Below are 27,950 nucleotides of genomic sequence, written 5' to 3'. Positions count from 1 at the left end.
CAGGGACAGTGCCCCTTCCTCTATTTTTGTGCTGTTGTTCTGTTCTGGGGCAGAGCTTGTGGGCCGGACTGGGACAACTGGTAAAGGGCTGGGGAAGCAGAATTGCCTTCCTGTGGTGTCCTTTAACACATCCCTGCTTCTTCTCTCTCTTTTGCAGGTTTTATGTACAGCTTTGAAATGAAAAGGTCCATTTTAAACCAACAGTATCTAGCAGCATTGCGCCAAATTGCCGTAGTATTTCTGACTAACTGGAATACCATGGCCCCTTTCCTCATAATCAGTTCATCCAGTGTGTTGTTCCTTTGGTTTCTTTAATTTTTGCCATATTTGCCTGTAACTCCAGCTATCACAGAAATAGCAAGAGAACCCGAGTCCTACACGTTGGCAGGGGATTCACAGAGCCCGCGCGCTGTGTCTGGTTTCGAGGGCTTTTACTGTCCGTGGCCAGGCAGGCCCGAGGGGGGCGTGGGGCCGCTCTCGCCCTCCGCCCGTCTCTGCTCGAGGGCCCGGCAGCAAGCCGGAGCGGCTGGGCCTGCCCTCCGGAGCCTGCCTTGGCGGGGAAGGGACGAGGCAGGTGGCAGCGCAGCAGAGCTGGGGCAGCCGGTCTCCGTCTCGGCGCAGAGCTGGCTCCAGGCGGCTGGAGGCTGTGGTGTCCTTCCACCTTTTAACCCTTTGCACTGGGGAAGGGCCCGGAGCGACCTGAGCGTGGGAGCAACGCGAGGAACGGACGTGCCAGCCTGCGCGGCCCTCCTGGGGCCCCCAGCAGCCCCCGGCGCGCCCCGCCGCCGGGCTCCGGCAGGTGGGGGGCGCCTGGCCCTGGTGCAATACGCTTTTCGTCTCCTCTTTGTCTGCTTTCGTTCTTTATTTCATTTTGTCACTGTGTAAAAGGATCACTTCTCCCCCCTCCCCTTGTTTACCTTTTCTTTTCAAATCCATGTACAACCCTTTTTTTTTTCTCCCCCCCCCCCCCCCCAGCTTAATGTAGGGAAGACAGATTTTCTTTGTTTTCTTAGCTCTTCCTCCTGATCACGTAGGAATTGTTTTTTGGTAAATGTTGTTTTATTATTATTGTTATTAATAAAAGGCAAAAGGAATTTCTGTTTGAGAGAAATTTTTAACTAGATTCTGTTCTATATGAATTGTGACTTGCACCTTTTGTTCAAAGTATTTTATTTCTTTTAATGACATTGTAATTGTGACTGGTTTTCTCTCTCGTGCCAGTGGCGGAAGTGGTATTCTCCTTTATACAGTTCAAATGTGCATAGGTCTCCTCTTTGTTCTTCTTTTAATTCTTTCCTTGAGTGATAGAAAGCAAAGCGCCCTGCAGCAGTCGGGGCTCGGGGAGTACGTGGTGTCATCGTTGCCTTTGGAACTTTACGCGCTACGACAGAAATCCTTCTTATTGACACTTTTTTGGAATTTTTTTTTTTTAAAGAAAAATCGATCCAGCCCTCCTGAATTTGCACAGAAGGAAGTGTGAAACCAGCATGGCAAAGGTTAATTTGCTACCGTTACCAATGCCTCTTCCCTGTCCTCCCTCCTCCTCCTCCTCCTCCTCCCCCTGCCCCCAAAGAAAATAGTGCTCCATGGATCTGCAGTCTCGAAAACCGGAAAGGAGAAAATTCTGCAGCTGACAAACAGCATCTCCCGGGTCAGCGTTTCTGCTGAAATGCTAGTGTCGCGCGAGTGTTGGTGGTGTATAGCTATCGAGTTACGTTCTTAACCTTGTGAACTAGGTGGCATGTGTGTGGGGTCGGGGGGGATGCGGGGAACCAGGCAGGGCTTGCCGGACTTCAGCGGGAAGATACCAAGAAACCTTTTGCTCTGTACCTTTGATTTGTTTTTCTTTTGTTTACATGACACTGTATTTCTGGGAGAGTTGACAGCCACCCTACAATAAGCATCCAAAAAAAGCAGGGACTCGCTTAACCGTGCCATTTCGCAGTATCACACTTTTTTTTTTTTATCATTGCTTTGTATTGTAGTAATCAATACGCGCAGTATATGTTGAATGTATATTAATATACTTTGCTATTATTTCTGTTTTTTGGAAATGTCAGAAGTATTTTTTCTTCCTCATTTATGTTGGACTAAAAGTTTCAGTAAAATCTTCAGTCCATTTTTTTGTGGGTCACTTGCAACTAGTCAATTAGTTGGACAGTGGGATCATGACAAATAAAACCATGATTACGACCTTCTGTGGCCTCGTGTTTGCGTGGTTGCTCAATGCTGGCTCCGCAGGGGGGACGGTGGGGTGAAGGCTGCGGGCGCTCTTCGTGCCCAGCCTGCTCCGGGGACCCCAGCTGCTGGGGGCGGCAGGGGCCCGCGCGCTGCCACCTCTGCAGCCCGGCGAGGTGGCGTGCGCCTGATGGTGCCTGGGAGCGAGATGTTTTTCTGAAATCGCTGGCTGACGGTCCCTGCCCCCCCGCAGCACCGTGACCTCCAGCGGGGGCAGGTGGAGCGGAGCTGCGCCGCGGCTGACTCATCATGCGGCTGAGTCGTGTGCAGCCGCGGCGGCTTCCTCCCGCGCCGACCGCAGCGGAGCGGCTGCCGCTGCCGCCGCCGCTCCAGGCCCCCAGCGCAGGGGCGAGGGTTGGCCGCCAGCAGCCAAGCTGGGCACCTCCAGCCCACGCCGCAGCGCCCAGCCCTGCTGCCTGGGCTGCGCGGCCCCTCCCCAGCTGGGGTCCGCTCCCTCACCCTCTACGTAGGGCCTCGTTGCCACGCTGGGATCCTTGCTGCTTTCTCCATCCCTCTATTCCCTGGCTCCCCAGTTCCTCGCCTCGAAGCGCGCCGCCTCCGTGCTGGAGCAGCCCTGGCAGCTGCCTGGCCGGGGCAAGCACCCAGCAGAGCCGCCTGCCCGCCCTGCCTTATGCCCCGGCAGGCTGCGGCTGGGCTGCTGCCCCCCTCCACGTCCCTCTTGGGGCAGGGAAGGGCAGCGCTGGGGATTGCACCCGCTTTGCCACGTACGTCCTGCTGAAGCCGGGCTTTCGCAGGAGCCGCGCCGCTCGGGGGCAGACAGCCTGAGGCCCTTCGGCTGGAGGGCAGGAGCTGAGATGGGCGCGGGCCGGGGTGGAGAGCTGCGGAGAAGGGGAAAGCAGCTCTCTCGCGATGAGGGAAGGGAGCTGTGCTTCCCGAGCATCCCCGCGAGGCTGCGGCACCGCAAGGGACGGGTGCCGGGGGATGCCCTGGGCGGCCGCGCTCTCCAGGGCGAGCCTTTGCCTGGCCCTGGGGAGGGCTGGAGCGAGCACGCAGGCAACCCTGGCTCCGGGCTGCATCGGGAAACGGGGGGCTCTCGGGGCGACGTGGCCAGCGTGGGCCTCGCCGGCTCGGGGGAGGATGGGGCAGCAGCCTGCGATGGTGGAGAGAGGAAGACGAGGGGTTGGGGAGCAGCAGGCCAAATCCCTGCAGGTATAGACCTTGTGCCCGGGCTCCTGGCCAAAACCCGGGGGCTGCCGAGAGGCCCTGGTGGGGCCGAAGCAGCGTGCAGGAATCTGGGTCACCCGGCGCGTAAACAGGCTGCTTGGCGTGCGAGCCGCGTGCCGCGGGGAGTTCCTGTTTGCTCGGCCGCCCCTGCCAAGTCGGCGCTCCCGGGCCGCGCTGGCCCGCGCCGGGGCTGTGCGCACGATCCTTGAACTCTGCGCGCCACCTCGCCCGCGCCGCGGAGCGATTTCTCACTCGGCGGCGCTGCCTTATCTCCGGCGAGAGCTGCCCCCTCCTGCATAAATAGCGGCCGTGGGGAAGCGGCGGGCTCACACGGGACGGCCGGAGCGGAGCAGCAGCAGCAGCAGCAGCAGCAGCCAGCTGGTAAGCGCCTGCGCTCCCCCGGCCGCCGGCGCGCCGGCCCGGGCTGCCTCCTTCGGCGGGGGCCGCCCCGGTCTGCCGCCCGGCGTCCCGCCGTGGGGCGTCCGCCTCGGGGCAGGGTGTGCCCGGCCGGTGCCTGGCTGCCCCGGCCGCCCCGGCGAGGCCGGGGGGCTCAGCCGGCGCTGCGGCCGTCGGGGCCGGCTGCTGAGCGCCGTTCCCGCCGGGACGGGCCTTTCCCGGTGCTGCCTGCACCCAACCGTCTCGCTCTGCCCCCAGGTTGAGCCCGAAGATGAGAGCCGTGGTGGTGGCCCTCGCCCTGGTCTTCCTGACGGGTAGGTCCGAGCGGCGCCGGGGCAGCGCCGGGCGCAGCGGGGAGGCTGCAGGCGCCCGGCCGCGGGGCAGGACGGGGCAGCCCAGCCCGCGCGCGCCGCGCTGGAGGCGGCCGACTCGCAAAGCGCTTTGCCGGCTCCACCGCAGCCGAGCGCTTCCCGCAGCGGCCGGCCCCTTGCAAGCGGGGCTTGGCCCGGCGCCGCGGCGGGGACGGAGCTGCCACGACCCCCCCGGGCGCTCTGGCCTCAGCACGGCGCGCTCTGCCCCGCAGGCACCCAGGCCCGCTACTTCTGGCAGCGCGATGAGCCCCAGACGTCCCTGGACCTCCTCAAGGACATGGTGGACGTGTACCTGGACACGATAAAGTCCAGCGGCAAGGATGCCATTGCCCAGTTCGAGGCCTCTGCTGTGGGCAAGCAGCTTGAGTAAGTGGGGTGGGTGGGTGGCGGGGCATCCACCGGGGCCACCGGGGCCGGGTGCCCGTGCGCCCGGGCCGTGCGTGACCCTGCCGCTCCGCTCTCCCTAGCCTGAAGCTGGCCGACAACCTGGACAAGCTGAGCGCGGCCGCCACCAAGCTGCACGAGGACATGGCTCCCTACTACAAGGAGGTGCGGGAGATGTGGCTGAAGGACACGGAGGCCCTGCGCAAGGAGCTGAGCAAGGACCTGGATGAGGTGAAGGAGAAGATCCGGCCCTTCCTGGAACAGTTCTCGCAGAAGTGGACGGAGGAGCTGGAGCAGTACCGCGAGCGCCTGGCGCCCGTGGCCCAGGAGCTCAAGGAGCTCACCAAGCAGAAGGTGGAGCTGATGCAGGAGAAGCTGACGCCGGTGGCTGAGGAGGCGCGGGACCGCCTGCGCGGGCACGTGGAGGAGCTGCGCAAGAACCTGGCGCCCTACAGCGAGGAGCTGCGGCAGAAGCTCAGCCAGAAGCTGGAGGAGATCCGGGAGAAGGGCATCCCCCAGGCTGCCGAGTACCAGGCCAAGGTGATAGAGCAGCTCAGCAGCTTCCGCGAGAAGATGACGCCCCTGGTGCAGGACTTCAAGGAGCAGCTCACGCCCTACGCCGAGAGCCTCAAGGCTCGCTTCATCAGCTTCCTGGACGAGCTCCAGAAGAAGATGGCCTGAGCCCCATCCCACTCCCGCTGCCCCCAGGCCCCACGGCCACCCCCAGCCCTGCCCCGGCGCATCGCACCTGGGGAGGCCGCAGGGACCGGCCAGCCCCGGGGGCTGCTCCGCGGGGCCCCCCGTCCTCCTGCTCGCCACCCTGCCCTCCCCGAGCCGGGGTCTGTCTCTGCTTTGCCTTTCTTTTGTCAAATAAACATGACTTAAGTTATTGGAGCTCACTCAGTCTTTGCAGTGGATTCTGGAAGCGGGGCGGGGGGGGCAGGCCGCCTGCGGGCACTCATGCCATGAGCGGGGTCGGGGCTCAGCTGCACCCTGAGCAGCGGTGCTGCGACAGGGGGCTAGGGAGGGGGTGCTGCGGGATTTGGGGGCTGCAGGGAGCCGGTCGGGGTGGAGGGGCTGCAGCCCCCGCTGCGGGGAGCCCGCAGGGTGGGTGCCCCGGGGGGCTCCCTGCTGCTGCGGCAGCCCGTGAGCCCGCGGGTGCCCGTCTCGGCTCTGCCCAGGGTGCAGCGGGGCTCGCCGCTCCCCCCGTGCTGGGCGGCGCAGCGGGGTGGGCGACCGCGGGGCAGCGCTGGGCTGCGTGCCGCGGGCGGCTCTCCCCGCGCTCGGGCCGCGGTGCGCCGCCACCGGCCGCCGCTCCCCGGCGCATCGCCGCCCCGGGGCCCGCGTGGGGCGTTGGAGCGCGCCGCTCGCCCGGCCCCGGCGCAAGCGGGCAAGGAGCAGCCGCCGGGCGCCGCCGTGCCCAGCCCGCAGCCGGCCCCGCCGGGCGCCCCGCGGCCCCCCGCGCCCCGCCAGTGACCCCCGCCACATCCGTCTCGCTTCAGCTCCGCTTTATTGCCGCGAACGCGACGCGGCCGGCGCGCTGCTCCGGGGGGTGCCGGGCGCCCCCGCTCCGCTCGGCGCGGAGGGGCTAGGAGGCCGGCGTCCGCTTCCACAGCTCCGTCAGCTGCTCCTTCAGCCAGGCCAGCTGCTGCCTCGCCAGGGCGGCGTTATCCGCCAGCCATTGCCTGCAAGGGGACGGACGGGCCGGTCAGGGCCGCCGGCGGCTCGGCCGGCCGGGGGGCGCGGGGCGGGCGGCGGGGGCACCTGGCCTGCTGCGCCGTCTCCGACTCCCGCACGGTGGTGAGGACGCTCCTGGCCACCTCGGTGGCCTGCTGCACGTACTCCTGCACCTTCCTCACCAGCGCCGCCGGCTCCCCGGGCGCCTCGGCCCCTGCAAGGCAAGCCCCCGTCGGAGGGGGCGGCAGGGCCCGAGCCCCGGGGCCGTGCCGTCCCCGTGCACGCGCCCCGGCGCCCCGCGCGCCCCCGGCCCCGTCCTTCTCTGCCGCAGCCCTCGCCCGGCCCCTTACTTGCTCCCGCCGCCAGCATCGCCGTGCAGAGGAGCGCGAGCAGGAGCGAGACCTTCATGGCTGGGGAGAGAGGGCGGCGGGTGGCGCGGGGCGGCAGGGCTTGCGCCGGGGCCTGGCGCCTCGGGAAGGAGGCGCCGGCAGTGCCGACCCCGTCCCCCTGCCGGGCGCCCCAGCCCGGCCGCCCCGCTCACCTGGCCGCGCTGCGCCGGGGGCTCTGCGACGCAGGGGCAGCCCCGGCCTCCCGCTTTATACCCTCCGCCACAGCCGCCTCCGAGGGTGTTTGTGCAAAGGTCAGCGGCTGCGGCCGGTGGGGAGAGGAGGGCGCGTTTACGGCCGCTTTTCCAGCCGCCCGGTTTGCTCTGGAGGGGCCTGCCTTCCCCTCGCGAGTTGAGAAATCCCCCGGCGCCCGGGGGGCCAAGGCCGCTGCCCGGGGGCTGGCTGCCACGTGTGCATGCGTGCACACGGCTGCGGGTGCGTGTGCCCGGCCGCCGTGCAGGCTGCGGGGCCCCCGCCGGGGCGGCAGGCCCCGGGGTGCCCCGGGCAGGGGCAGGCCTGGGGCTGCGGCACGCGGCCCCGGAGCTGGGGCTGTGCCCCGGGCTGCCCTGGCTCGGCCGCCGGCCCTGCCGTGGGCGAGGCGAGGTGGCCGCAGGCTCTTCGGACATCAGCGTCGCTGTCCCCTCGCTAATCTCCACCTCCGCCAGCCTTGGACTTCGACCCAGCCGGGACACGTCGCTGCTGCTTCCAGCCCGCAGCGGGTCCCCCGGGGCGCGAGCTGGCCCCAGCCGGAGGGTGCACCCCCCAGGCATGGCCTGGGAGCCCCGCGGCCCCCGGCCAGGGCACGCGCGGCTCCAGCCCCGCTCAAGGGCAGCAGCGTGTGCACGGCCCAGCTGCTCCCTTGGCTCTGCCCTGCGGCACTCGGTGGCCGCCAGCACGGGGTCCCCGCGGTGTCCCCAGAGCCGCTGCCCCGGGGAGGGTCCGAGCCTGCCCCGCGGCGGGGGACGCGGGGGCTCAGCCGGGGCAGCCTGGCGGCGCTGGCGCTGGCGCCCTGCCGGGAGCTGGCAGGGCTCTCGGCGATGACAGCGCCGTGCACACGTCAGGCGCTTCCACGTCGCGACCTTGCTAAAGTCCAAGCCGGGGAGTGTGTCACAGGCCCGCGTGGATGCCGGCGCGGGTGCTGCTGCCGTATAAATACGGGCTGGGTGCACCCCGGCACGGCAGGTACCGGAGCCCGGCAGCAGCACAGGTAGGGCTGCGCCTGCGGAGCTGGGGAGGGACCGCTGGGAGCGTCACTGGGTGCATCTCTGGGTGCATCTCCGGGTGCATCTCTGGGTGCATCACCAGGAGCCCGGGTGCTGCACCAGGGCTGCCCGCTCCCGGGTGCCTTCATCTCCGCTCTCGTCTCCCGCAGACGCCGCCGTGCCCCGCCGCTCAGGATGTCTCCGAAGGCTGCCACCCTCGTGCTGGTGCTCCTGGCGGTCGCAGGTGAGGGGCGGGTGGGTGGGGGCCCTGGAGGGCTGGGGTGCCCCAGCCCCGGTGGCGGTGCAGGCCCCGCGGGGACAGGCCAGCCCTGAGCCCCGCGTCCCCACGCCCCCCCAGGCTCGCGGGCCGACGTCAGCGCGGACCAGGTGGCCAGCGTGCTCTGGAAGTACTTCACGGAGCTGGGCACCAATGCCAAGGAGACCGTGGACCAGCTGCAGCAAGCCGAGCTCACCAAGCAGCTCAAGTAAGTGGGGGGGGGGGGGGGGGGGGAAGGTGGCCCCGCGGGGGCTGGCCGGGGTGGGTGCAAGCCGCAGGGCGCCTGACCCCCTCGTCCCCGCAGCACCCTCCTCCAGAGCAACCTGGAGAGCGTCAACTCGTACGCGGCGGACCTGCAGCGGCGCCTGGTGCCCTTCGCCACGGAGCTGCAGGCCTGGCTGGCGCAAGACTCGGCGCGGCTGAAGGAGCAGATCCGGCAGGAGCTGGCGGAGCTGCAGGCCAAGCTGTCGCCCTTCGCCGACGAGGTGCACCAGCAGATCGGCACCAACATCCGCCAGCTGCAGGCCAAGCTGAGCCCCTACGCGGAGGAGCTGCGCGCCCAGGTGGACCGCAGCGCCGGGGAGCTGCGGCGGGCGCTGGAGCCCTACGGCGCCGAGCTGCGCGAGCGGCTGGGCGAGCACGCCGGCAGCGCCCAGGCCTCGCTGCGCCCCTACGCCGACCGCCTGCAGGAGCAGATCGACAGCGGCGTGGAGAGCCTGCAGGGCCAGCTGGCGCCGCTGGCCGACGGGCTGAAGGCGCAGGTGGAGCGCAGCGTGCAGGAGCTGCGGCGGGGGCTCAGCCCCTACGCCCGGGAGGTGCAGGAGGGCCTCGAGCGGCAGCTGGCGCGCCTGTCGCTGCAGGCGGAGCGGGCGGCGGCGGAGCTGCGCGGGCGCCTGGCGGCCAGCGGCGAGGAGCTGCGCGCCCAGCTCAGCCCGCTGGTGCAGGAGCTGCGGGAGGCGCTGGCCGGCGACGGCGAGAGCCTGCACCAGCGCCTGGCCCCGCTGGCCCAGCGCCTCGACGAGCGCGTGGGGCAGACGGTGGAGGCTTTCCGGCGGCAGGCGGCGCCCTACGGCGAGGCCTTCGGGCAGCAGCTCGTGCAGCGGCTGGAGGAGCTGCGGCAGAAGCTGGACTCGGGCACGGCCGGCGCCGAAGACCACCTCGAGCTGCTGGAGAAGGAGGTGCAGGAGAAGGTGGCCTCCTTCCTCAGCGCCGCGGAGCAGGCCGAGAGCTGAGGGCCACCGAGCCGCAGCCCGCGCGGGGGCAGAAATAAACGGGAGCCTTGTGGTGCACGCCGTGTCCGTGTCTGCATCCGCGTCCGTCCCGCAGCAGCCGGCAGCGATGCTGCCCGCCCCGGGCTGGGGCACAAGGCCCTACCCCCTTCGCCTTCGCCGCCGAGCCCTGGCGCCGGGGCCGGGCGGGCTGCAGAGGCAGCCGAGGTGGGCCGGCGGCCTCCCCGCGCCCCTCGCCTCGCACGAGGCCCCGGCTGCAGCCCTGCAGCTGCAGCTCCGGCCGGAGCCCCGCTCCGCGCGGCGGGACGGCCGCGGGGACCGACCTGCTGCGCTGCCGCCCCCCGCGGGCGCCCCGGACGGAGGGCGCCCGGGTCGGCTGGGCGCTTTCTGGGGCTCCCCCGGCCCCGCAGGAGCGGGCACAGCCCTGGCGAGCCGGTCAGCGCTCCCCGGAGCAGCGCAGACCTGGGGAACGTCACAGCGGAGGAAAAGGAGAACTGCAAGGGGTGAAGACAAGGACGGCAGGCGTTAGGGTCTCCAGCAAGCTGACGCCAAGTTGCTCTGTTATCCGGGGCCCGGAGAGGGATGGAGCGCACGGGATGCAGTGGTTTCTTGCATAGGGTACACGGCCGTGGCGCTCGGAGCAGCGCTTGTTTGTAGGGAGGCGCAGCGGGCTTTGGTGCTGGAGCCCGCCTGGAGGTTCACCCCGCGGGGGACGCCCAGCTCTCGCTCCGCGCCGGCGGTGCGGCGGGCACCGGGAGCCGCGGCGGGCGCCATGGGGGGCGGTGGCGGCGCCCGGCGGGGGGCCGTGCCGGAGCGGACGCCTCCCGGCAGGTCCCATCCTGCCCGTGTTTGCCGGCGGGTTCTGCAACCGGCCAATTGCTTCAGAGCAAACATTGCAGCGCTGCCCCTTTCCTGATTTAAAACCTTGGTGTCAGCAGCGCGTGAGCGGCCGGGCACGCGCGCGCGGCATGTGAGCAGCCGTGCCCGGCCCGCGCCCCGCCGCCCTCGCCCAGCACGGCCGCTGGCAGCGCGGGGACGCGTGATCAGCCGCGGTGGGTTTCCTGTTATTTTTACTCTAAACAGCCCGTCTTCACAGGGAGAAGACCTGAGCCGAAAATGCCGGCACGCTCTGCTGGATTAAGGGCGGTTTGTGACGGAAATGCACCAAAGGGGTGAAAGGGGGGCGTCCCGGATGGAAACGGGGCCACTCTGCTGGCAGAGCTTGCGTGAGGTGGCCCAGACCCAAATGCCGGCGTTGCAGGGTGCTGCGGTGGGACGCAGCTCTGCAGGGCTGGCGCTGGGCTCCAGGGCCTGGCCGGGGGCTCGCCACCCCCCCGGGGACACCTGCTGCCCAGCGGCTCCCTCCCACCCATCCGGGCTACAAGGCGCTGGGCCGGGGGCTGATCGCCACCGCGAGCCCCCCGCGAATCCCTGCCCCGCGCCGGCGGCGGGGGGCCGGGCGCCCGGCGAGCCCTGCGAGCCCCGGGAGGCGAAAGGCGGCCGCCAGCGCCGGGCCGGCCTCGTCCCGAGAAACCTGCAGAGCAAACAACGGGGGCTGCCTTATCGCTGGGCAAACGACACCTCGGGCGCGGGGAGAGCGGGGTCGGGGCCGAGGCCGGCCGGCCGGCGCTGCGCCCGCGCTCCGGCGGCCGCTGGGGCAGGCCAGGCGCGCTCCCCGCCGCCCCCTGCAAGGGGTTAAGCCGGCGCGGGGCGCCCCGGGGTCCGGCGGCGGGGAGGGGGAAGCGGAGCAGCCCGGCTGCTGCGAAGGGGGCGAGGGACGAGGCGGGCGGGCGGCCGGCCCTCGCGTCACCCCTCAGGCGCGCCGCTGACCCTCCACGTTGTATTTACATGGTGTGAGGTCCAAGCAGCCCGGCGCGGCCGATGCGCCTTATCACCTGAGCGCTTCTGCCTGCCGCGGGCGCGCATATAAAGCGAGCCGGGCGGCTGGCTCGCGGCACAGGGGCCGCAGGCGCGGACCAGGAGCCAGGTAAGGGGCGGGGGGCGCGGGCGTGCTGTCCTGCCGCGGCCGGGCGGCCCCCCGGCGCCTCGCTGCCGGGCCAGGGCCGGTGCCCGCCTTGGGGACACCTCGCTGCTTTGCTTCGCGGCTGCCAGCCGCGGGGGCCGGGGGTCCCGGGTGGCGCTTTACGCGCCTCCTGGCATGCACAGCACTGCTCCTTTCCGGAGCGATGTTGCTTTGGAGCCCGAAAGCGAGATCCTTGCGGGAAGACGCAGGAACCGAAACGGAGGCAGCTTCCTGCCCACCAGCCTCACAGCGCAGCCCTGCACGGCTAACTCTCTCCCTCGGCTCTCTGTCTCCCCGCAGCGCCGCGGCAGGCTGCGCCGGCAGACGATGTCCCTCAGAGCCACGCTTCTGCTCGCCCTCCTGGCCACCTTGCCGGGTGGGTGCTGCTGGGCGCCGCCAGCGCGGAGGAGCTTCCCTCCAGCCGGACTGCGACGGGGCAGAGGCGAAGAGCAAGCGGGGCGGGCGGGCGGGCTGAGCGGGGAGGGACTGCCCCGGGGGGTCCCCCGAGCGCGTCCCCCAGCTCCGCAGGGCGGCTTCCCGACGCGGTGCCCCCGCCGCTCGTGCCGCCTGGCAGAGGGGCGGGAGGCAGGGGGAGCGGCAGGCCCTCCAACCCCTCCAAGGCGGGGGCCCCCTAATCTGGGAGGGGGGGTTCCCAGCGCTGACGGTCCTTCATGAGCCCAAGGGTGCCCCCCCCACCCCAGCCCCGCTTTTGGGAAATCTCCAGCCGGGCTGCTCCCTGCTTGTCCGCGCCCGGAGCCCGCAGGCGGCTCGGCTAACTGCCGCCCCGCGCCCGCAGTGTCGCCGGCCGAGCTGGCCCGCAGCGGCTTCTGGGAGTACCTCAGCCAGCTGACGAGCGACAAGGAGAGCCCGGAGCACGGCCAGGGCACCAAGCCGGGCCGGGACAACACGTGAGTGCTCCGCTGCCGCGGCCTCGGTGCACCGCGGGAGGCAGGTTGCGGCCCCTCGCAACCGTTAACTGTTGCCCCCGTCTCGAACAGAAACCTCAAGGAAAGTATTCAGGATGGAGTCAACTACATGGGAAACTTCCTGGAGAAACTGGTGCCGCTCAACAGGGGCCTCCAGCCCCGGCTCTACCAGGACTCCGACGGCCTGCGCAAACTCATCAGGAAGGAGCTGGAAAGCCTGAGGGTGAAGCTGTCCCCTTATGTGGACGAAGTGCACCACAAAGTGGGCAAGCACTTGGAGGACCTGCGCTTCCAGCTCCAGCCGTTCACCAAGGAGCTCCTGGACCACGTGTCCCTGAAGGCGCGCGAGCTTCAGCACCACCTCCTCCCCAGCCGAGACATGACGGCTCAGCTCCTGGAGGGCGTGGACGAAGTTCAGAGGTTCATGGCTCACTATGCCGACAAAATAGCCTTTCACACCGACCAGGTGAAGGACATCTTCCACCCGTACGTTGACAGGCTGCTCACCGAGATCCACCGTAACGTGGAGGAGCTGCACAGAAACGTCGTCCCTCACACGCAGGCCAGCCCGGAGAAACTCAACCAGTATATCCAGGAGCTCTCCACGAAGCTCACCCAGAACGCTGGAGACCTCCACCAGAAGATCCAGAGGAACCTGGAGCAGCTCAAGCTGAAGCTAAGCCTTTACCCCGGCAGCCTCCGGGAGCGCCTGGCCGGCGCGGCCGCCGGGTCGCCGGTGCCGGCAGACCACTACGCAGAGGAGCTGGCGCAGGAAGTGCAGAGGAGGGTCGAGGAGTTCAGGCGGGACACCTACCTCCAGATCGAGGACTTCACCCGGGTCATTGACCGCGAGACGGAGGAGATGAAGCTGAAACTGTCCTCGCAGCCCTCATACCTGGAGGAGTTTCAGGACAGCTCGGCCCCTATGGAGGACCTGCACGTGCGCCTGGACTCGCTGTGGAAGGACATTTCCCAGAGCCTGCGGGAGCAGAGCGGCGACGTCCAGTGACGGCGGGTACCTCCGCCCGCGCGAGCGCGGGGGCCGGGCGGCAGGGCCGGGCCCAGCGGAGCCCCCGAGGCGTCGCCCCCGAGGCTTTGGGGCAGTGGGGCTGCGGACGGACTGTCCGTGCCACTCGGCACCCCGCGCGCTGGCCAGCCCCACTGGCGGCCGTCACCGCTGCCCACGCCAATAAAGCGCCTGCCCTCGGCCCGCCGGGCACGTGGCCTCCGTCCCGTCCCGTCTCTGCATGGGGCTGCCGGCAAGCACCCCGCCGGGGGCGCACGGGGACACGTGGGGACGTGGGGGCTGGGGGGGGGACACTGGGGACAGGGAGAGGCACATGGGGACACGAGAGACACAAGGATAACAGGGGGGGCGTGGAGTGACATGTGGGAAGTGTGGGGGGGGGTCACACGGGGGGATCGCATGGGACATGGGGGACTAAATGGGACACGGGACTTGGAGGACATGGGGGGATCGTGGACACTGGGGGACTTGGGGGACTTGGGGGACCCGGGGGGACCCTGGACCCGTGGAGACATGGGGGTATATGGGGAGACCCTGGACATGGGGGGGGGGGACCTGGGGAGGCTCGAGGGGAGCCTGGACATGGGGGGACCGTGGACACGGGGGGACCCGGGGGAACAGAGGGGGAACCATGGACGCGGGGGGACCCTGAACCCGGGGAGGGACCCTGGGGGACAGGGGGGAACCATGGACGCGGGGGGACCCTGAACCCGGGGGGACCCGGGGGGACGCCGGACGCGAGCGGACCCAGGCCGGGGGGCGTGGCCTTCGGGCCGCGCCCCCGCCACGTGACCCGCGGGGCGCGCCTAGCGCGCGGGAGGGGGCGGGCGCTCCTGCGCGTGCGCGGCGGAAGCGCTTCCGGGTCGGGGCGGCGGCGGCGGCGGCGGCGGCGGGATCGCCGCGACCATGTCGGCGGTGGAGGCGGGGCCGCTGTTCCGGCCGGCGGGCGCCGAGGACGGCGAGCAGGGGCCGGCCGAGATCGAGTCGCTCTGCATGAACTGCTACCGCAACGTGAGGGGCCGCGGGGGCGGGGGGTGGAGGGGGAGCGTACACCGCGGGGTGGGGGGGAAGGCGTCCGCTGGCGGAAGGCGTCCGGGTGGGAACGCGGCCCCCGCCCCCGCCGGTCCGCCACGAGGCCCTTCCCCGCTGCAGGGCGTGACGCGGCTGCTGCTGACCCGCGTCCCCTTCTTCAAAGAGATCATCGTCAGCTCCTTCGCCTGCGACAGCTGCTCCTGGTCCAACACCGAGATCCAGGCGGCGGGCAGGATCCAGGAGCAGGGCGTGCGCTACACCCTGGCCGTCACCTCCCGGCAGGTGAGCCCCGAACCTCTCCTCCCCGGGGCCGCGGAGCGGTTGGCCCCTGTGCGGCCCCAGGGGTAACGCCACCGTTAAATCCTTAGCGGGCCTGCAAACGGCACGCTCCTGGGTGAGGTGCGTGGCTGGGGCCTGCCTGCCTGCTTCCTTTCCCTTGCCAGCCCTCCCCTGTCACGGTGCGTCTGTGATTAGCAGCATCTGCTGGGCTCCTGCCAGAGACACAGGGGCTGTGAGTGAAGACTCTGCCCGTCCTGTGGCGTGGGCGGGACAGGAGTTAGAGCTGGGTGGCAAACGACCCTTGGAAATGTAACTTCAAACCTGCATGGGCTGCTTGTCCCAGTTGTGTGTGACAGTGAATGGCAAGGCTGCTAAGACTGCCCTTGAGCTCATACAGCTCATCTGGCAACAGCTGTGTGATCACTCTGTGTGTGGAAGCTCCTGGTCCTTCTGGGGATGTTAATGCTGCTTGTGAATTGCCGTGTGCAGGATATGAACAGGCAGGTGGTGAAGACGGACTGTGCCACGGCTCGAATTCCTGAGCTGGACTTTGAGATCCCTGCGTTCACCCAGAAGGGAGGTGGGTATGCGGTTGGCGCTCACTGGTGTACCTGGAGGCGTGTGGTGGTGCCCTGGCTGGGGCTTTGCTATGGTGGCTGCCTGGAGACTCCACAGTGGTATGGGGGGACAAGTTTGGTGGCATAAGCAGCTGCATTGCTCCCTGCGGTGCCCGTGACATCTTGCTGCCAGTGTCAACTAGCATGGCTGAATCTGCAGTTGGAGAGAGCTGTGGTGGCTTGGCTCAGAGCCCGTCTTCCTAATGCCTTTGTCATCCAGGGGTTGTGGTGTCTGTCTTCTGCCAAGCGTGTAAGGTTTCTGGAAGGAGAGAGCGCTGTCAAAGCAGGAACAGGACCAGAAATGGGAGGGCAGACAAACAGCACCTCTTGAGGACTTGGCTTTCTACCTGTTGGATTGAATAAGCCTGAAATGGCTAATCTGCAGAGGCTGCCAAGGATCAGCATGAGCTGGTGGGATCAGTAGCGCTGCTGTAGTGTACTTAATGCTGCTGTCGCTTCTGGTTTCTTTCCCTCTCAAGTTCTCACCACCATCGAAGGGATAATTGACAGAGCTGTAGCAGGCCTGGAGCAGGACCAGCCCGTTCGCAGGGTAAGATGCTGTGAAAAGGGAGCCTCTTAAGAGGCACTTGCGTGGCAAATTCTTGTTTTGTTAATCCTGTACCTATTCCTACTACACACCGTTGGGTACCTCAGTATTTTGGGATCTCTGGTTTGCGCTACTGACAGCGCTGTCTTAAATTCTGGCCTGTCCCAGACATCCGTCTCAAACGTCTCCTGTTTTGCAGGCAACGGATGAAGAGGTGGCAAGGAAAATAGATGAGTTCATTGGTAAACTAAAGCAGCTCAAAGAAGTACATTCCTCTTTTACCTTTGTAAGTGCTTGCAAGGGTACAGACCCTTCCTGTTGGGGCATGGGCTGGCTTCCTAGCGCTGCCTTTGGCTCTCTCCTTCTGTAGATCGTAGATGATCCTTCAGGGAACAGTTTTGTAGAGAATCCTCGTGCACCGCAGAAGGATGAAGCTCTTGTGGTTGCTCATTACAAGAGGACTCCCCAGCAGGCGGCCGTGCTGGGGCTCGCGGTAAGGTGGAGATTTTGTGCTCCCTTCCTGCTGGGCAGTGCCCTCCCCTGGCCAGCCAGCCTCTGCGCTTGGTCGGCCTGGGGCAGCTGGAGAGCTGTGGGGGAGCTGAGCCCTTCTGTCCCCTCCCTGCCTGGGAGACCGTGATCCGAGGAGCAGGTGCGGGTACGAGTTAACACTGGTTCTGGTCTCTGCTATTGCAGGCAGAGGAGGCAAACGAGACGCCAGCTGATTCTGCGGAGGACCTGAGGAGTGAGGTGAGTGACTCTGCAGTGTAACGGCTGCCATGCCCAGGCAACTCCGGCGTGCAGGACAGCTGCCCGGCTCGTCCTGCGACGTCTGTATGTGATAAAGTACGTGTGGCTGCTGAGGATGTGGTGCTGAGCGGCCTTCCTCCTGTGAGCATCACAGCTCTGTACTTGTCGTTCCTGGGATCTAGGTACTGCAGTTTAACACCAACTGCCCCGAGTGCAATGCTCCAGCTAACACCAATATGAAGCTAGTGCGTATCCTCTGAGTGGTGACACGGGTGCAGCTGCCATCTTCTGCTCGGGGCTGTGCAGAGGCTAGGGTGAGGGTGAGAGTTGCACTCTGGGCTGACCCAGACCTCTCCTGCTATGGCAGTAAGGCGTGAATAGTTTATTTCTAGCAGAGCCTGCGAGCGTGCGAGTCTGTCTCACTGCTGCTCCTGGCTTACAGGCATTACCTGTGATTTCCCAGGAAGATGCTATTAGTTGGAACAGTGCTGGAACTTGAGCCTGGATACGTATGTGTTTTCAACCATGGCTTGAAACCTCTCTCTGTGTGCTCCAAGGAATGGTGTGCTCTTTAGAGGGCAGAACTGGCAGGGCTGAGGCTGAGTTCTGTAGACAGGTCGCAGGCCCTGTCTTAGAGATTTTTCGTTTTTTTGATGACTTTTCCTTGACTGCCCGCTCCAGAAATCCCTCATTTCAAGGAAGTGATTATCATGGCCACCAACTGTGACTCCTGTGGGCACAGGACAAACGAGGTGAGCTGAAAAACTACTGACTTCTTTTCTGGGGAGTTTTCTCCTGTGCTGTCATGGGTAGATGTTTCTCAGACTCCCTGGTCTCTGCTCCACGCTCTTCCAAATGTGGCCGTGTTGAGCAGATGCAGCTGGGAGGCTGGATTTATGGGGTGTTTTGTGAGGTACATTGCACTGGGCATAGAACTGCCTTGTTTCCAGAGCCCTTCTGGGTGGGGGCCAGATGATCCAATGGGCTCGGTAAAGGCTGACCTGTACAGCAAGGTTAGACTGGGTCTGCTTAATCTGCTGGAAGGCCCCAAGTTTCCTAAACGAGGGAGGGGAGGGAATTCTGTGACTTGAAGAGCTCCAGTCTCCTGAAAGAGGGTCATCTACCTCCGTGAGTTCCTTACGTCAAGGCAGTGTCTCCAACTCTGCAGTGGCCTCTGCACAGCAAGGTCTGAGCTGCTGGGGTAATCCACCTTTAAAGCATCGCAGACTGATGTAAGTACATACCTCTGGTCCTGGAAACTGACTGCCAGTGTGTTCCTAGGTTAAATCTGGAGGAGCGATAGAACCGCAAGGCACCAGGATTACCCTTCGGATTACAGACCCTTCGGACATGACTAGAGATGTCCTAAAGGTAACGTTTGCCTTCAGCTACCCGCTGTGGTTTGGGGGCTCCCGCCGCTGCGAGGAGCGCTGTGGCGGGACCGTCCCTCGGGAGCACGGAGGCCTTCCCGGGACTCAGGTGGCGCGCTCTGTTGCAGTCCGAGACGTGCAGCGTGGAGATTCCTGAGCTGGAGTTCGAGCTGGGGATGGGAGCGCTGGGGGGGAAATTCACCACGCTGGAAGGGCTGCTGAAAGACATCAAGGACCTGGTGAGTGGCTCTGTGCAGCTGAGTTCAGTGCTGCTGCTGTGTGTACTGTCAGCTCTGGCTCTTGCCTTCTGCTTGAAGGACAGTTCTTGATACCAGTGGAGCTAGGTGCCCTCTTGTCAGTACCTGGTCTACCTGTGGGGCACTGGGCTATGGGACCGGGTTTCTCATGCCCTGGCCAAGTGAGTGGATCTGCTCTTGCAGGTTGAGAGAAACCCCTTCAGCCTAGGGGACAGTTCTACTCCGAGCAAAATGGAAAAGTTACAGGAGTTCGGCAGGAAATTGCTTGAGGTAAGTGTCCTCTTACCTTGCAATCAGCTACCATGTGGTTTTCACCACTGTCACTGCTGTTATGAAGCAGGCTTAATGGAACTGCTTGGCAAATATCACTTTACCTTTTCTTTTTCAAAGTGCTGAAAGACTAGAGAGCCATAATGAGGTCACATGCTCTCTTTCTGCAGATAATAGAAGGGAAGACAAAGGCTCACTTTGTAATGGATGACCCTGCAGGCAACAGCTACCTTCAGGTATAGTATTGTGTACTTGAAAGATGAACTTCTGGAAGTCTTCTGAACAATTTGAGAGGACACATGCCAAGGAAAAAACTCACTCGGGCTGCCTTTCAGGGCCCTGATAGCGAGCGGGTTGAGAAGGGGGTTTTGGGACTGCGCGTCCTAATTTCTGCATGCCTTGCCCCACAAAGGGAAATTGTTGGTAAGCTTGTGGGAAGGAAGATGGAAGCAGTACCTGCTCTCTGGAATGAGAGCTTGGAAACTGGGCATCTCCTGGGTCGGTCTTGACCGAGTCGCACTGTCCTTGGGGGAGATGCACAAAATTTGTCTTCTGTGCAATGGTCTGGTTTAAACCTTGCCTGAAGCTCCTTGCCGCCGCTGAGCTTACCAAAGAGGTTGTAGTCAGTGCTAGCGCCTGAGACTTTCGAGAAGGCCGAAGCCGAAACGCCTTTTCTCTTGCAAACGGCAGAACGTGTACGCCCCGGAAGACGACCCGGAGCTGACGGTGGAGCGCTACGAGCGCACGTTTGAGCAGAACGAAGAGCTGGGCCTGAACGACATGAAGACGGAAGGCTACGAGGCGGCGGCGGCGGCGTCGGAGCGGTAGCGGCGCGCGCCCGAGCGCCGCGCCCGGGGACCGGACTGCTGCGGGGCCGGGCCCGCTTTCTGCCCCGAGCCGGGCTGTAACCGCTGGCAAAAAAGGCGCCGGCTCTGACCGTGTTTGCCAGTGTCTTTACACGTTTCTGACGCACTTCACGCGCCGTGCTGGAGTCCGTGCTGCGTCTAGGGCCCCCTGGCTCCCCGCGGCCCCGCCCCCTGGCTCCCCGCGGCCCCGCCCCCTGGCTCCCCGCCGCCCCGCCCCCTGGCTCCCCGCCGCCCCGCCCCCTGGCTCCCCGCCGCCCCGCCCCCTGGCTCCCCGCCGCCCCGCCCCCTGGCTCCCCGCCGCCCCGCCCCCTGGCTCCCCGCCGCCCCGCCCCTTCCGGCGCCGCCGCCGCCGCCGCGGTTTGGCCCTGCGCGCTCGCCGTCCGAGACGGAGCGGCATGGCGGCGCCGGGGCTCTCCAAGGCCGAGTACCTGCGGCGGTACCTCAGCGGGCCGGCCGCCGCCGCCGAGCCCGCCCCGCCGCGCCGCCGCCGCAAGAAGAAGCCGACGGGCGGCGGCAGAGGCGGGTGAGTGCGGGCGAGGGGCCGCCGCGGCCCGGCCGCCTTCCGGGCTCCCTCCCCCACTCACCCCCGGCCTGGCTTTCTGGGAAGCGCCGGGCCGGCCCCCCCCCCCCCCCCCGCAACCGCCCCCGGGACCCCCCATTTCCCCCCCTTCCCGAGGCCAGACCGCTCCCACTCGCCGCTGGATCTGACATAGGTGCTCCCGGGGCCGGGACCCCCCTGTACCCTCCCCCGAGACCTGCTGCTGTTGTTCCTGGGGCCGGCCCCCCCCCCCCCCCAGGTTAACCCCTGGTAACCTCGGGCTGGGACTCCTGCGGACCCACATCTAGGTCCCCTCCTACCTGCTCTGGGGCCGAGACCCCCTATACTTACTCCTGCAACGTCCATAAGGGCTCCTGGGGCCGAGAGCTCCCCCCTGTACCCGCTACTGGGACTCCCCATAGCCACCTGCAGGGTGGAGTCCTCTCTGTAGCTGCCCCTGGGGCTGCTGTTGTCCTCTACCCACTACTGGGATCCCCCCATAACTGTCCCCAGAGGGAAGGATTCCCCCCAGTACCAACCCCCGGGGATCCCCCATGACTGCCCTTGGGGCTAGGACCCCCTAACAGCAGTCTCTGGGGCTGGGAGCTTCCTACAGCTGCCCGCAGGGCTGGGGACTCCTCTGTTAACTGTCCCCTGGGGGCTGGGAGCCCCCGGTAGCCACCTGTGGGCCTGCTAGCAGCAATCGGGACGACTCCTTGTTGGCAGTGGCCCATCCTTGCTGATACCCTGCTGCGGGTCCCTCTCTCCCCGCTGTCAGGATGCGGATAGTGGATGACGATGTCAGCTGGAATAGCATTGCTGTGGTCCAGGAGAAGGAGGAGGAAGAGGATGAAGGGGATATGCCTGTGGTGAGCACTTTCGCGCCAGAGGACTGGGCTGACCAATGCAGTTGCACAGACTGTACCTGTCCTCCTTGGGGTCCTCCTTGTGTCTCTCTTTGGGAAGCACTTGCCAAGCCCTGTCTCGCTGTCTCGTTTGCTGGGTTCTGCAGCAGAGGTGGGTGAGTTTACCTGGTCTAACCAGAGGGAGATAGAACTTGCTGCAGATAAAAGTAGTTTGTATGTCAAGTATTTATGTTTTGGAAACACCTGCAAATACCAGAAGCCTGTGGTAGGTCCAGTAAAGTGGTTCTTAACATTTTAAAGTAGCCCCTTGGGATGAGATAGAGGGTTCCTGTGCAATTGACTGCATGTGCTGAACTCTGCAGCTTGGCTTGTGGCATGGGCTGGAAATTTAGGCAACAAAGAGGTATTGAAGGCAAAGATTTTGGGAAGTTTTTGAAATTGGCGTGTAAGAAGGCAGCTAAGTGATGGTTACTAACGAGTTGCCAGCCAGTACAGCCAGTATTGAAGTTGTACTTCAACGTTTGTTTTAGAGAGCAGAAATTCTTTTTTGTTCAGCCCCGTTGTTTACTCAGGTATTTTGTCTTCAGGTGGCAGAATTTATTGATGAACGTCCTGAAGAAGTGAAGCTTATGGAGGAATTCCGATCAAATACGAAATGGAAACTTTTAGGAGGTGAGATCAGACCTTTCCCTTCTGTCTGCCTGAATGATTTTCTGTTCCGAACAATTAAGTTGCTAGGTGGTAATAACACCTGTTAAAGAATCCTTTAAATGCTGGAGAGATCACAAACTGTGGAGAAACCTAGTGACAGTGACGTCTCATTTGTTTTTCTTTAGAACAGAACGAAGATTCGCAAAGCTCAGATCTTTCAGTACCTGCCAAATGTATTACAAGGTAAGAGGCTCCAACTAGAAATGCTTATATGGTTAATCCTTGATTTCTAGTATCAGCTGTCTCGTTCTGCAGTTTCAAAGCGCTTCGCTGTGAAGCGTGAGAAGTAGGATGTGTAGAGATTCCTTTTCCAGTGTTGAGTTATCTCTGCCTGGGGGACAAAAGATGGTAGCTAGCGTGTTGTTAGTTACAATGGGTGCCGTTTCTGTACGTTATATGAACAATTATTCCACGATCCTTCAACCATAACAGAAATCTTGGTGATGGTTGGCTGTAAAGCAGACCTGGAACACAGTAAGGATGGTGGTGTTACAATACACCTCTTTTCTGAAAGCAGCTGTGGGTTATTCAGTGGTCACAGGGAGTCCAGACTCTGAGATCGAGCTTGAAGGGGTGTTTTATTACGAGAAGATGATTTTACAAGGGCACAAAACGGGTTTTTTGGTCTGAATGTTGCAATGGTCCCTGGAAACTTTAGAATGATTCCATTTGAGCTTTCCTGTGACCCAAGTTGTCTCAGAGAGTTTCTAGGATCTGCTTTGGGAAGTCTATGGCTCAGTGATGCAATTTACTGCGTGGAAGTCCAGGATCAAACATGAGTTATTAACCAACTTTCATATTCAGAAAATTGGTTTCATCCTCAGCACCTACTGGTAACTTTACAGATCCTATGTGGTTTTTGTTTCCAGTCTGGAGACTACAAAATCAAAGAAAGTTAAACCCTCACGCGAAACTTCCCCTCCCCTCCCCTCCCAGGAAACAACGCCATGACTCCCTGGATGACTCCCCACCAAGGCGACTGCGGCACGACTCCCCAGATCCGTCCCCTCCCAGGCAAGAGCAATGCGACTCCCCCGACCTGTCGCCGCCGAGGCGGAAGCGCCACGACTCCCCCGACCTGTCGCCGCCGAGGCGGAAGCGCCACGACTCCCCCGACCTGTCGCCGCCGAGGCGGAAGCGCCACGACTCCCCCGACCTGTCGCCGCCGAGGCGGAAGCGCCACGACTCCCCCGACCTGTCGCCGCCGAGGCGGAAGCGCCACGACTCCCCCGACCTGTTTCCAAAGAAAGTCAGTTCAGCAATGGGAAAAAAAGCCTACAAAGCCACAGACAAGTCGCTGTCAGGGGGAGTCCAAGGAGAGCAATCTCATCTCAAGCACAGCTTCTCTGACAAGTCCTTATCACGTCAGAAACGGAATGTTACTCCGGATCTGTCTCCTCCCCGGAAAACCAAATATGATTCTGACCTAGAGTCATCACCACCTCAGAAAAAGAGGACCGGGTCACCTACTCTGAAAAAGCAGAGTGGAACTAGAGGTGAGTGTGTGTAAGAGAGAGTTTCGGTGTACCCTCTTGTTTGTTGCTCGCTGTCAGGCCCCTCTCTGTGATCATACTTGCATATGCCTGCGGTGAGAGGTGTAAAGTTTAGAAGCCTGTCCCAAAGGAAAACTAAGTTAAACCCTACCCCCAAACACTGCGCGTTCAGAAGGAAGAGAAATTTAAAGACTGTTGTCCCATGCTGTGACTTTTTCCTACAGCTCATTTTCCTTTAAGGTCTTGTTTTTTCTAGAAGTTACCTCAGGTACCGCCGTATCTAGTTCTTTCATGGGGCTGTAGTCTTAATTCTGTGATTTTAATTAGTATGTGTCTTATCACAGGTGCTTCTCCAGCTACTAAAAAGCTCAGGCAGATTCCCTCACCTCAGAGGTGCGCGAAACATGACTCTGATTCTTCATCTCCACGGAGGAGTTCCCGGAACGCCTCAGATGCAGACCTTTCTCCCCAACGGAAGAATCGCGGCCTAGGCCTATTACGCCCTGACTCGCCTAAACGTGGTCCTCTTAATAAGAATCAGAGCAAGCCTTCAGACTCTGATTCATCTCCTCCACGAAGGACGTTACCAGCTGGAAAGGAGCAGCACGGTTCAAGGAGTCCTCCTGATGTCTCGCCTCCTCGTCGCCACCGTGACACTGAGGAATCTCCCAAGAAGGTAAAGGCTTTGTCTTTCCATTTTGTCTGTATGTTATTTCCTGTTGATGGATAGGAAACTTGAAAAGTCTAATGTCTTTTAGTTTATAAAGCGGAACTTCATATACCTCATGAATGCAGCTGTGCCAGAGTGTCTGCTCCCAGAAAGAAGCGTGAGGTAGACATGAGAAGGAAGCTATTGTTTTGGCTGTCTCTCCTGAGACTCCTTTCCTGACTTCAGGGCATCCCCTCATTATGCCTCTGGGTCACCAGACAGCTCTCAGCTAGTGATAAATGTGATTTTTCTGTTTGATTTGCAGGCGAACATGATGTTATCTGGGGGCAAAGCTGGCTTGCTGTCAGCTGATGTGCTGCGGAGGGAGCAGCAGGAGCTCAGGAGACAAGAGAGAAATAACAAGCGCTTGGAAGGTAGGGGTCTGAGAAGGCTGTGCGAGAGTACTGCCTTGTTTTCTGCTTACAGCTGGCTCTGGAGGCTTATCGGGCTCTGTCTCAGAGTGCTGGGTGTTAGGGTGCTGTTGGAAAGCATCCCTGTGGAGTAGCATCTACACTTGCTGATGGATCCCTGTGGGTAAGGTAAGGGGCTTCTGAAATAAAAGGTTTATAAGCAGTGATTTCAAAGCAACATCAGTGAAATAGAGCAAAAGCCTCTCACCCTCCCCTTTATCTGCCCCAGCCGTGAGTCCTCATCTGAAAAAGCTGATTGATACTCAAAGAGCTCAGCCTACGAGTGTGGCTGCATGGGGCAGCAGCTAAGACCAAAAGCTGTGATCTTGCCTGTTACTGGCGGGTGAGCTCTTTCGAAGGCTAGACCATGCTTAAAAAAAAAAAAGTTGAAATGAGTTGCAAGTAGCCATTGAATTGTCAGGAGACTGTGAAATGTTCTGAAATGAGTGACTTGGGGCATCTGCCATCTCCAGAGGAATCCCGGCACTCTGAGACCGTCTTCCGAGACAAGTCAGGCCGCAAGAGGGACCTCGTGAAGGAACAACTTGAGCAGAAGCAGAAAGCTGACGCGAAGTCTGAGAGAGATGAACAATATGCCAAGTGGGGAAGAGGGTAAGGGTCTCTAGAGCTCACTTGCAAGTTCTTCAAGCCTCGTGTTACGGCTTAGGAATTTGTACTCTCTGCTGTTTAGCCCAGCTTTGATACCACCAAAGTACCCTTTACAGTAGTGGTTTTAGTGCCACATCACTGTGTCACTTCACGAGGTCAGATAGTGAAGGGTAGTAGCGTTACGCATTTGAGCCTGTGACCAGGACACCACGTGTTCCATTTCATATCTTAGGGACCCTCAAACTGTCTTGTCTGCCATGGGATAGGGGTTGGGAGTGCTGCACACATGAGCGAGTGCAGGACTGTGATCAGTCGTGCAAGTCACAGTGCAGAATTCCCTGGGTTTTGGGATGAAGCTTTATGTTTGTCTTTCCAGACTAGCTCAGGGGAGGCAACAGCAGCAGAATGTGGAAGATGCAATAAAAGAGATGCAAAAGCCATTGGCCCGCTATATTGATGATCAGGATCTGGATCGAATGTTACGAGAGCAAGAGAGAGAAGGAGACCCCATGGCTGAATTTATCAAAAAAAGGAAGGCCAAAGAGAACAAGGACAAGAAAGGTTTGGATGCTAAGATATGCTGATATGGTTTAAGGCCCTAGGAGAGTACAAACGCAACTGCTGTTAAATTCATAGCGTAAGCCTGCCACAGCAGCTTAGTCCTAAAGGACTCCTCGTCTGGAGTTAGTGCAGTAGCGGTATTTCCTGCTATTGGCTTGTTACCAGTGCCTGCTAATATTGTTTGGTAGCTTAGAGAGCAGCATCCAAGCACCTAGGCAATTGCCAGACTTAACTGAAAATACATTTAATCAAATTTGTTTCCTCTGTGAGCTGCAGTTGACTATAAAACAGTTTGCACGTGACATCTATGCGTACGTTTTAGGCTGATGATGATGTGACCTCATGATTGTACTGAAGTAGTAATCAGTCTTATTGCTGTTTCTGTCTCTAGAGAAACCTAGGTACAGTGGACCAGCACCTCCACTCAACAGATTCAATATATGGCCTGGGCATCGCTGGGATGGTGTGGACAGGTATATGTTCCTGATACGTTTGTGTGTCTACAGTAATCCTGTGTACGTTTATGTGCGTACAATAATAGTAAAAATAAATGAGCTTTGGAGAGCTTACAGTGTGAGGATTCCCAATTGTCAGATGAACGAGATAGTGAGCATTGCTAAGGTTGAATGTGCTGATTTATGAATGGGTGATAACACAAACTTGTCTGGGACAGAAGGGAACAAGGCTTAAATCCCATGGGGTCCTGCCAGGCCTTTAGTGGCTCTGATGTAAGACTAGGGGAGGGTATGGTACACTGCCTGTTGGCAGAGAGTGCTGCATCTGTTGGCTGGTGCTTTCAGCAAGGGGAAGAACAGCTTCTGTAGTGTGACTACCTAGCAGCAGGTGGGAAGAGACCCGCTCAGCCCACTGGACGCAGGTCACCGAGCTCTCATCAGAAGTACCAGCTGTTGTTATGAAAAACTTGTGATATCTCTAAATTAAAAGTTTCACTGCTTCATAAAACCTTCTGCCACAGCAGCCCATGCGTTTCTTGGTATTCCTTCATAGGTCCAACGGATTTGAGCAGCAGCGCTTTGCCAGGATAGCCAGCAAGAAGGCAGTTCAGGAGCTCGCATATAAGTGGAGCGTTGAGGACATGTAGACGAGAGAAAGAGTGGTGTAAAACAGAGCTCCTGAATCAATGTTCATCTACTGTACTGTACATCTTCATATACGGAGGTTCACCTACTGCCACTGCCAGAGCTGTAAGTAATGGCTCGCTCTGCCTGGACCAAGTGCCATCCTCGACATTCAGTGCCCCAGTGGGGAGGAGAGGCTGAAGTGAGAGGCAAGCTTACGGCGCTCCTGAATGAGGGCTTTCCCGTCATCCAGAGGGGATGAACGCAGAGAACTTCAGCAGCGTTACTTGGAGCAGCGCAATGGCTGAAATGTGCTGAAGCAGTGTAGTGACTGTTGCCTGCAGGAGTACTTCTGCTCTCTGGCAATCTCTTGTGCGGTACTGCAGACAAATTGATTCCTGGCCTGTTTGTTTCTCTTCTCACAAACTATATAAACTATATGCCTGGTTGTTTTCTGCCAAATACTTTGTGCTCTGAAGACGGTTCACAAATCTTCAGGTGTCTTAAATCTCAGGTTTTTTCATGGTGAAAGTATGCTGAAAACTCAGTCGCTGGAGAGTTACCTTGTCCAGTAGCTCCGCCTATTCCAGAATTCAGTTGCAGTTTCAGTTGTAGGCAAGTTCTTCCAGAGAGCAACTGTCCCCTAAAGCTGCTTAACAGTGTGAGCTGATTTGCCTCTGGGCTGATGCCAGATCTCCCCCATATCCTTGCTAGGGAGCCCAAAGCACTTCTGATAAGTGTATGTCGTTATCGTGCCCTCTAGTTCATGGAGTCCCTGACTTGCAGTGGAGTTTGTAAAGCTAAGCCTCTCTTCATCTGAGTCCGAGTTGTGCTGGATGGGTCTGTATGTGGCAAGAAGCTGCTTGCTATGTATCACAAGTGCTCTGGCCTAGAAGAGGCTGAGAGAACCTGCAATGTTGTTTGTGACAGCAAAGTCTTCAGAAGCCCTAGCAGCTCCTTGGGGGTCATTTTTTTGTGGAAAAATACAGAGGGGATTTAAAATGTTCTCCCTGACTTATTTTCTTTGGTATCTAATGGTCTTGGATTAGTTCCCCTAGACTTCTCTCCGGACAGTGTTGCTGATAGCTGGGCAGTTCCTTAGCACTGCTGCCTGGAGATTTGTTTCAGTGTGAAATGTAACCCCTCTCATGACTAGATTTGTCTGGGCTTGGAGCTGGAGGCCAGACAGTTTCGCTTAATCCCTGCTTGCAAGAAAGCACTTCTGTTCTTGTTTATGTACCAGAGAGCATGTATTAAGTGCAGCCAGCAGTTTCCATGGACATCCCTTGTCGTTAATAGTGGTCAGGGGCCAGTCATGAGAGTTACTCTTGCAGTGATCCTCATAGAATAGGAAAGGGTCTGGGTGAGAAGTGTAATGACAAAGTTCTCTGGAGTTTGTGAGTCTTGATACTTTCTTCTCTGTTTTTTTTTTTATTCACCGTTATTACATTTTCGGCAATCCTGGAAGCTGGGTGTACACTTGTAAATAACAGCTTTCTTTTTTACATGATTTTGTGTACTGGTGGATTTTTTTTTCTAAAGGAGGGACAAGGAGAATAAAGAAGTGTCAGCCTGCTGCTAAGAGGCTTGGGTATAATTTCTGCTGCTGCCATCACAGCCTGTGCTTGGCTCAGCCAAACGAATTGTGCTTTCTTAACTTGTTTAAGT

At 61.5% G+C, this 27,950-nt stretch overlaps 8 protein-coding genes across 17 annotated transcripts in view; 6 read left to right on the top strand and 2 right to left on the bottom strand.

The window, feature by feature from the left end:
* The window catches only part of SIK3 (SIK family kinase 3), a 105,057-nt gene extending 102,859 nt beyond the window's left edge, over positions 1 to 2,198 (top strand). For all 6 annotated transcript variants that reach the window (XM_068916908.1, XM_068916909.1, XM_068916907.1 and 3 more), the window contains one exon: positions 158 to 2,198. The gene's annotated coding sequence lies outside the window, so the exon portion shown is untranslated. The remainder of the gene's footprint in view (positions 1 to 157) is intronic.
* PAFAH1B2 (platelet activating factor acetylhydrolase 1b catalytic subunit 2) overlaps positions 1 to 27,950 on the bottom strand; it is a 195,512-nt gene that overhangs the window by 115,607 nt on the left and 51,955 nt on the right. The window lies entirely within an intron of this gene.
* APOA1 (apolipoprotein A1) lies at positions 3,157 to 5,473 on the top strand. Its single transcript, XM_068916741.1, has 4 exons — positions 3,157 to 3,804; positions 4,078 to 4,133; positions 4,403 to 4,556; positions 4,658 to 5,473. The coding sequence occupies exons 2-4, from the start codon at positions 4,091 to 4,093 to the stop codon at positions 5,253 to 5,255; spliced, it is 795 nt and encodes a 264-aa protein (XP_068772842.1). The 5' UTR covers positions 3,157 to 3,804; positions 4,078 to 4,090; the 3' UTR covers positions 5,256 to 5,473.
* Positions 6,066 to 7,124, bottom strand: APOC3 (apolipoprotein C3). The gene is made up of 4 exons (XM_068916929.1): positions 6,793 to 7,124; positions 6,602 to 6,661; positions 6,339 to 6,465; positions 6,066 to 6,259 (listed from the first exon to the last, which is right to left on the bottom strand). Exons 2-4 carry the CDS (start codon positions 6,657 to 6,659, stop codon positions 6,163 to 6,165), a joined length of 282 nt encoding a protein of 93 aa, XP_068773030.1. The 5' UTR covers positions 6,660 to 6,661; positions 6,793 to 7,124; the 3' UTR covers positions 6,066 to 6,162.
* Positions 7,369 to 9,405, top strand: APOA4 (apolipoprotein A4). Its single transcript, XM_068916923.1, has 4 exons — positions 7,369 to 7,844; positions 8,010 to 8,083; positions 8,198 to 8,324; positions 8,421 to 9,405. Exons 1-4 carry the CDS (start codon positions 7,675 to 7,677, stop codon positions 9,346 to 9,348), a joined length of 1,299 nt encoding a protein of 432 aa, XP_068773024.1. The 5' UTR covers positions 7,369 to 7,674; the 3' UTR covers positions 9,349 to 9,405.
* On the top strand, positions 10,199 to 13,518 carry APOA5 (apolipoprotein A5). 3 transcript variants are annotated; one of them, XM_068916928.1, is made up of 4 exons: positions 10,199 to 10,397; positions 11,669 to 11,744; positions 12,165 to 12,276; positions 12,367 to 13,518. In XM_068916928.1, the coding sequence occupies exons 2-4, from the start codon at positions 11,696 to 11,698 to the stop codon at positions 13,301 to 13,303; spliced, it is 1,098 nt and encodes a 365-aa protein (XP_068773029.1). In that variant the 5' UTR covers positions 10,199 to 10,397; positions 11,669 to 11,695; the 3' UTR covers positions 13,304 to 13,518. The 3 variants fall into 3 exon arrangements, with proteins under 3 accessions (XP_068773029.1, XP_068773027.1, XP_068773028.1); XM_068916926.1 differs by lacking the exon at positions 10,199 to 10,397 and adding an exon at positions 10,447 to 10,491; XM_068916927.1 differs by lacking the exon at positions 10,199 to 10,397 and adding an exon at positions 11,063 to 11,332.
* ZPR1 (ZPR1 zinc finger) lies at positions 14,147 to 19,503 on the top strand. Of its 2 annotated transcripts, none has more exons than XM_068916924.1 (14): positions 14,147 to 14,332; positions 14,474 to 14,635; positions 15,122 to 15,212; positions 15,729 to 15,799; positions 15,996 to 16,082; positions 16,167 to 16,289; positions 16,490 to 16,543; positions 16,726 to 16,792; positions 17,225 to 17,295; positions 17,825 to 17,914; positions 18,042 to 18,152; positions 18,354 to 18,440; positions 18,611 to 18,676; positions 19,131 to 19,503. In XM_068916924.1, exons 1-14 carry the CDS (start codon positions 14,228 to 14,230, stop codon positions 19,266 to 19,268), a joined length of 1,323 nt encoding a protein of 440 aa, XP_068773025.1. In that variant the 5' UTR covers positions 14,147 to 14,227; the 3' UTR covers positions 19,269 to 19,503. The 2 variants fall into 2 exon arrangements, with proteins under 2 accessions (XP_068773025.1, XP_068773026.1); XM_068916925.1 differs by having other exon boundaries at positions 14,204 to 14,332; positions 14,517 to 14,635; positions 19,131 to 19,417.
* Positions 19,634 to 27,792, top strand: BUD13 (BUD13 homolog). Of its 2 annotated transcripts, none has more exons than XM_068916810.1 (11): positions 19,634 to 19,829; positions 20,623 to 20,861; positions 21,298 to 21,382; positions 21,547 to 21,604; positions 22,358 to 22,917; positions 23,259 to 23,590; positions 23,889 to 23,997; positions 24,507 to 24,645; positions 25,019 to 25,203; positions 25,595 to 25,676; positions 26,212 to 27,792. In XM_068916810.1, exons 3-11 carry the CDS (start codon positions 21,340 to 21,342, stop codon positions 26,303 to 26,305), a joined length of 1,602 nt encoding a protein of 533 aa, XP_068772911.1. In that variant the 5' UTR covers positions 19,634 to 19,829; positions 20,623 to 20,861; positions 21,298 to 21,339; the 3' UTR covers positions 26,306 to 27,792. The 2 variants fall into 2 exon arrangements, with proteins under 2 accessions (XP_068772911.1, XP_068772910.1); XM_068916809.1 differs by having other exon boundaries at positions 19,640 to 19,829; positions 20,623 to 20,713.

The sequence above is a fragment of the Struthio camelus genome, chromosome 22 (genome assembly GCF_040807025.1).
Source record: "Struthio camelus isolate bStrCam1 chromosome 22, bStrCam1.hap1, whole genome shotgun sequence".
Lineage (NCBI taxonomy): Eukaryota > Metazoa > Chordata > Aves > Struthioniformes > Struthionidae > Struthio > Struthio camelus.
The sequence above is the reverse complement of the archived record's forward strand: the minus strand, read 5'-3'. Positions and strand labels throughout refer to the sequence as shown.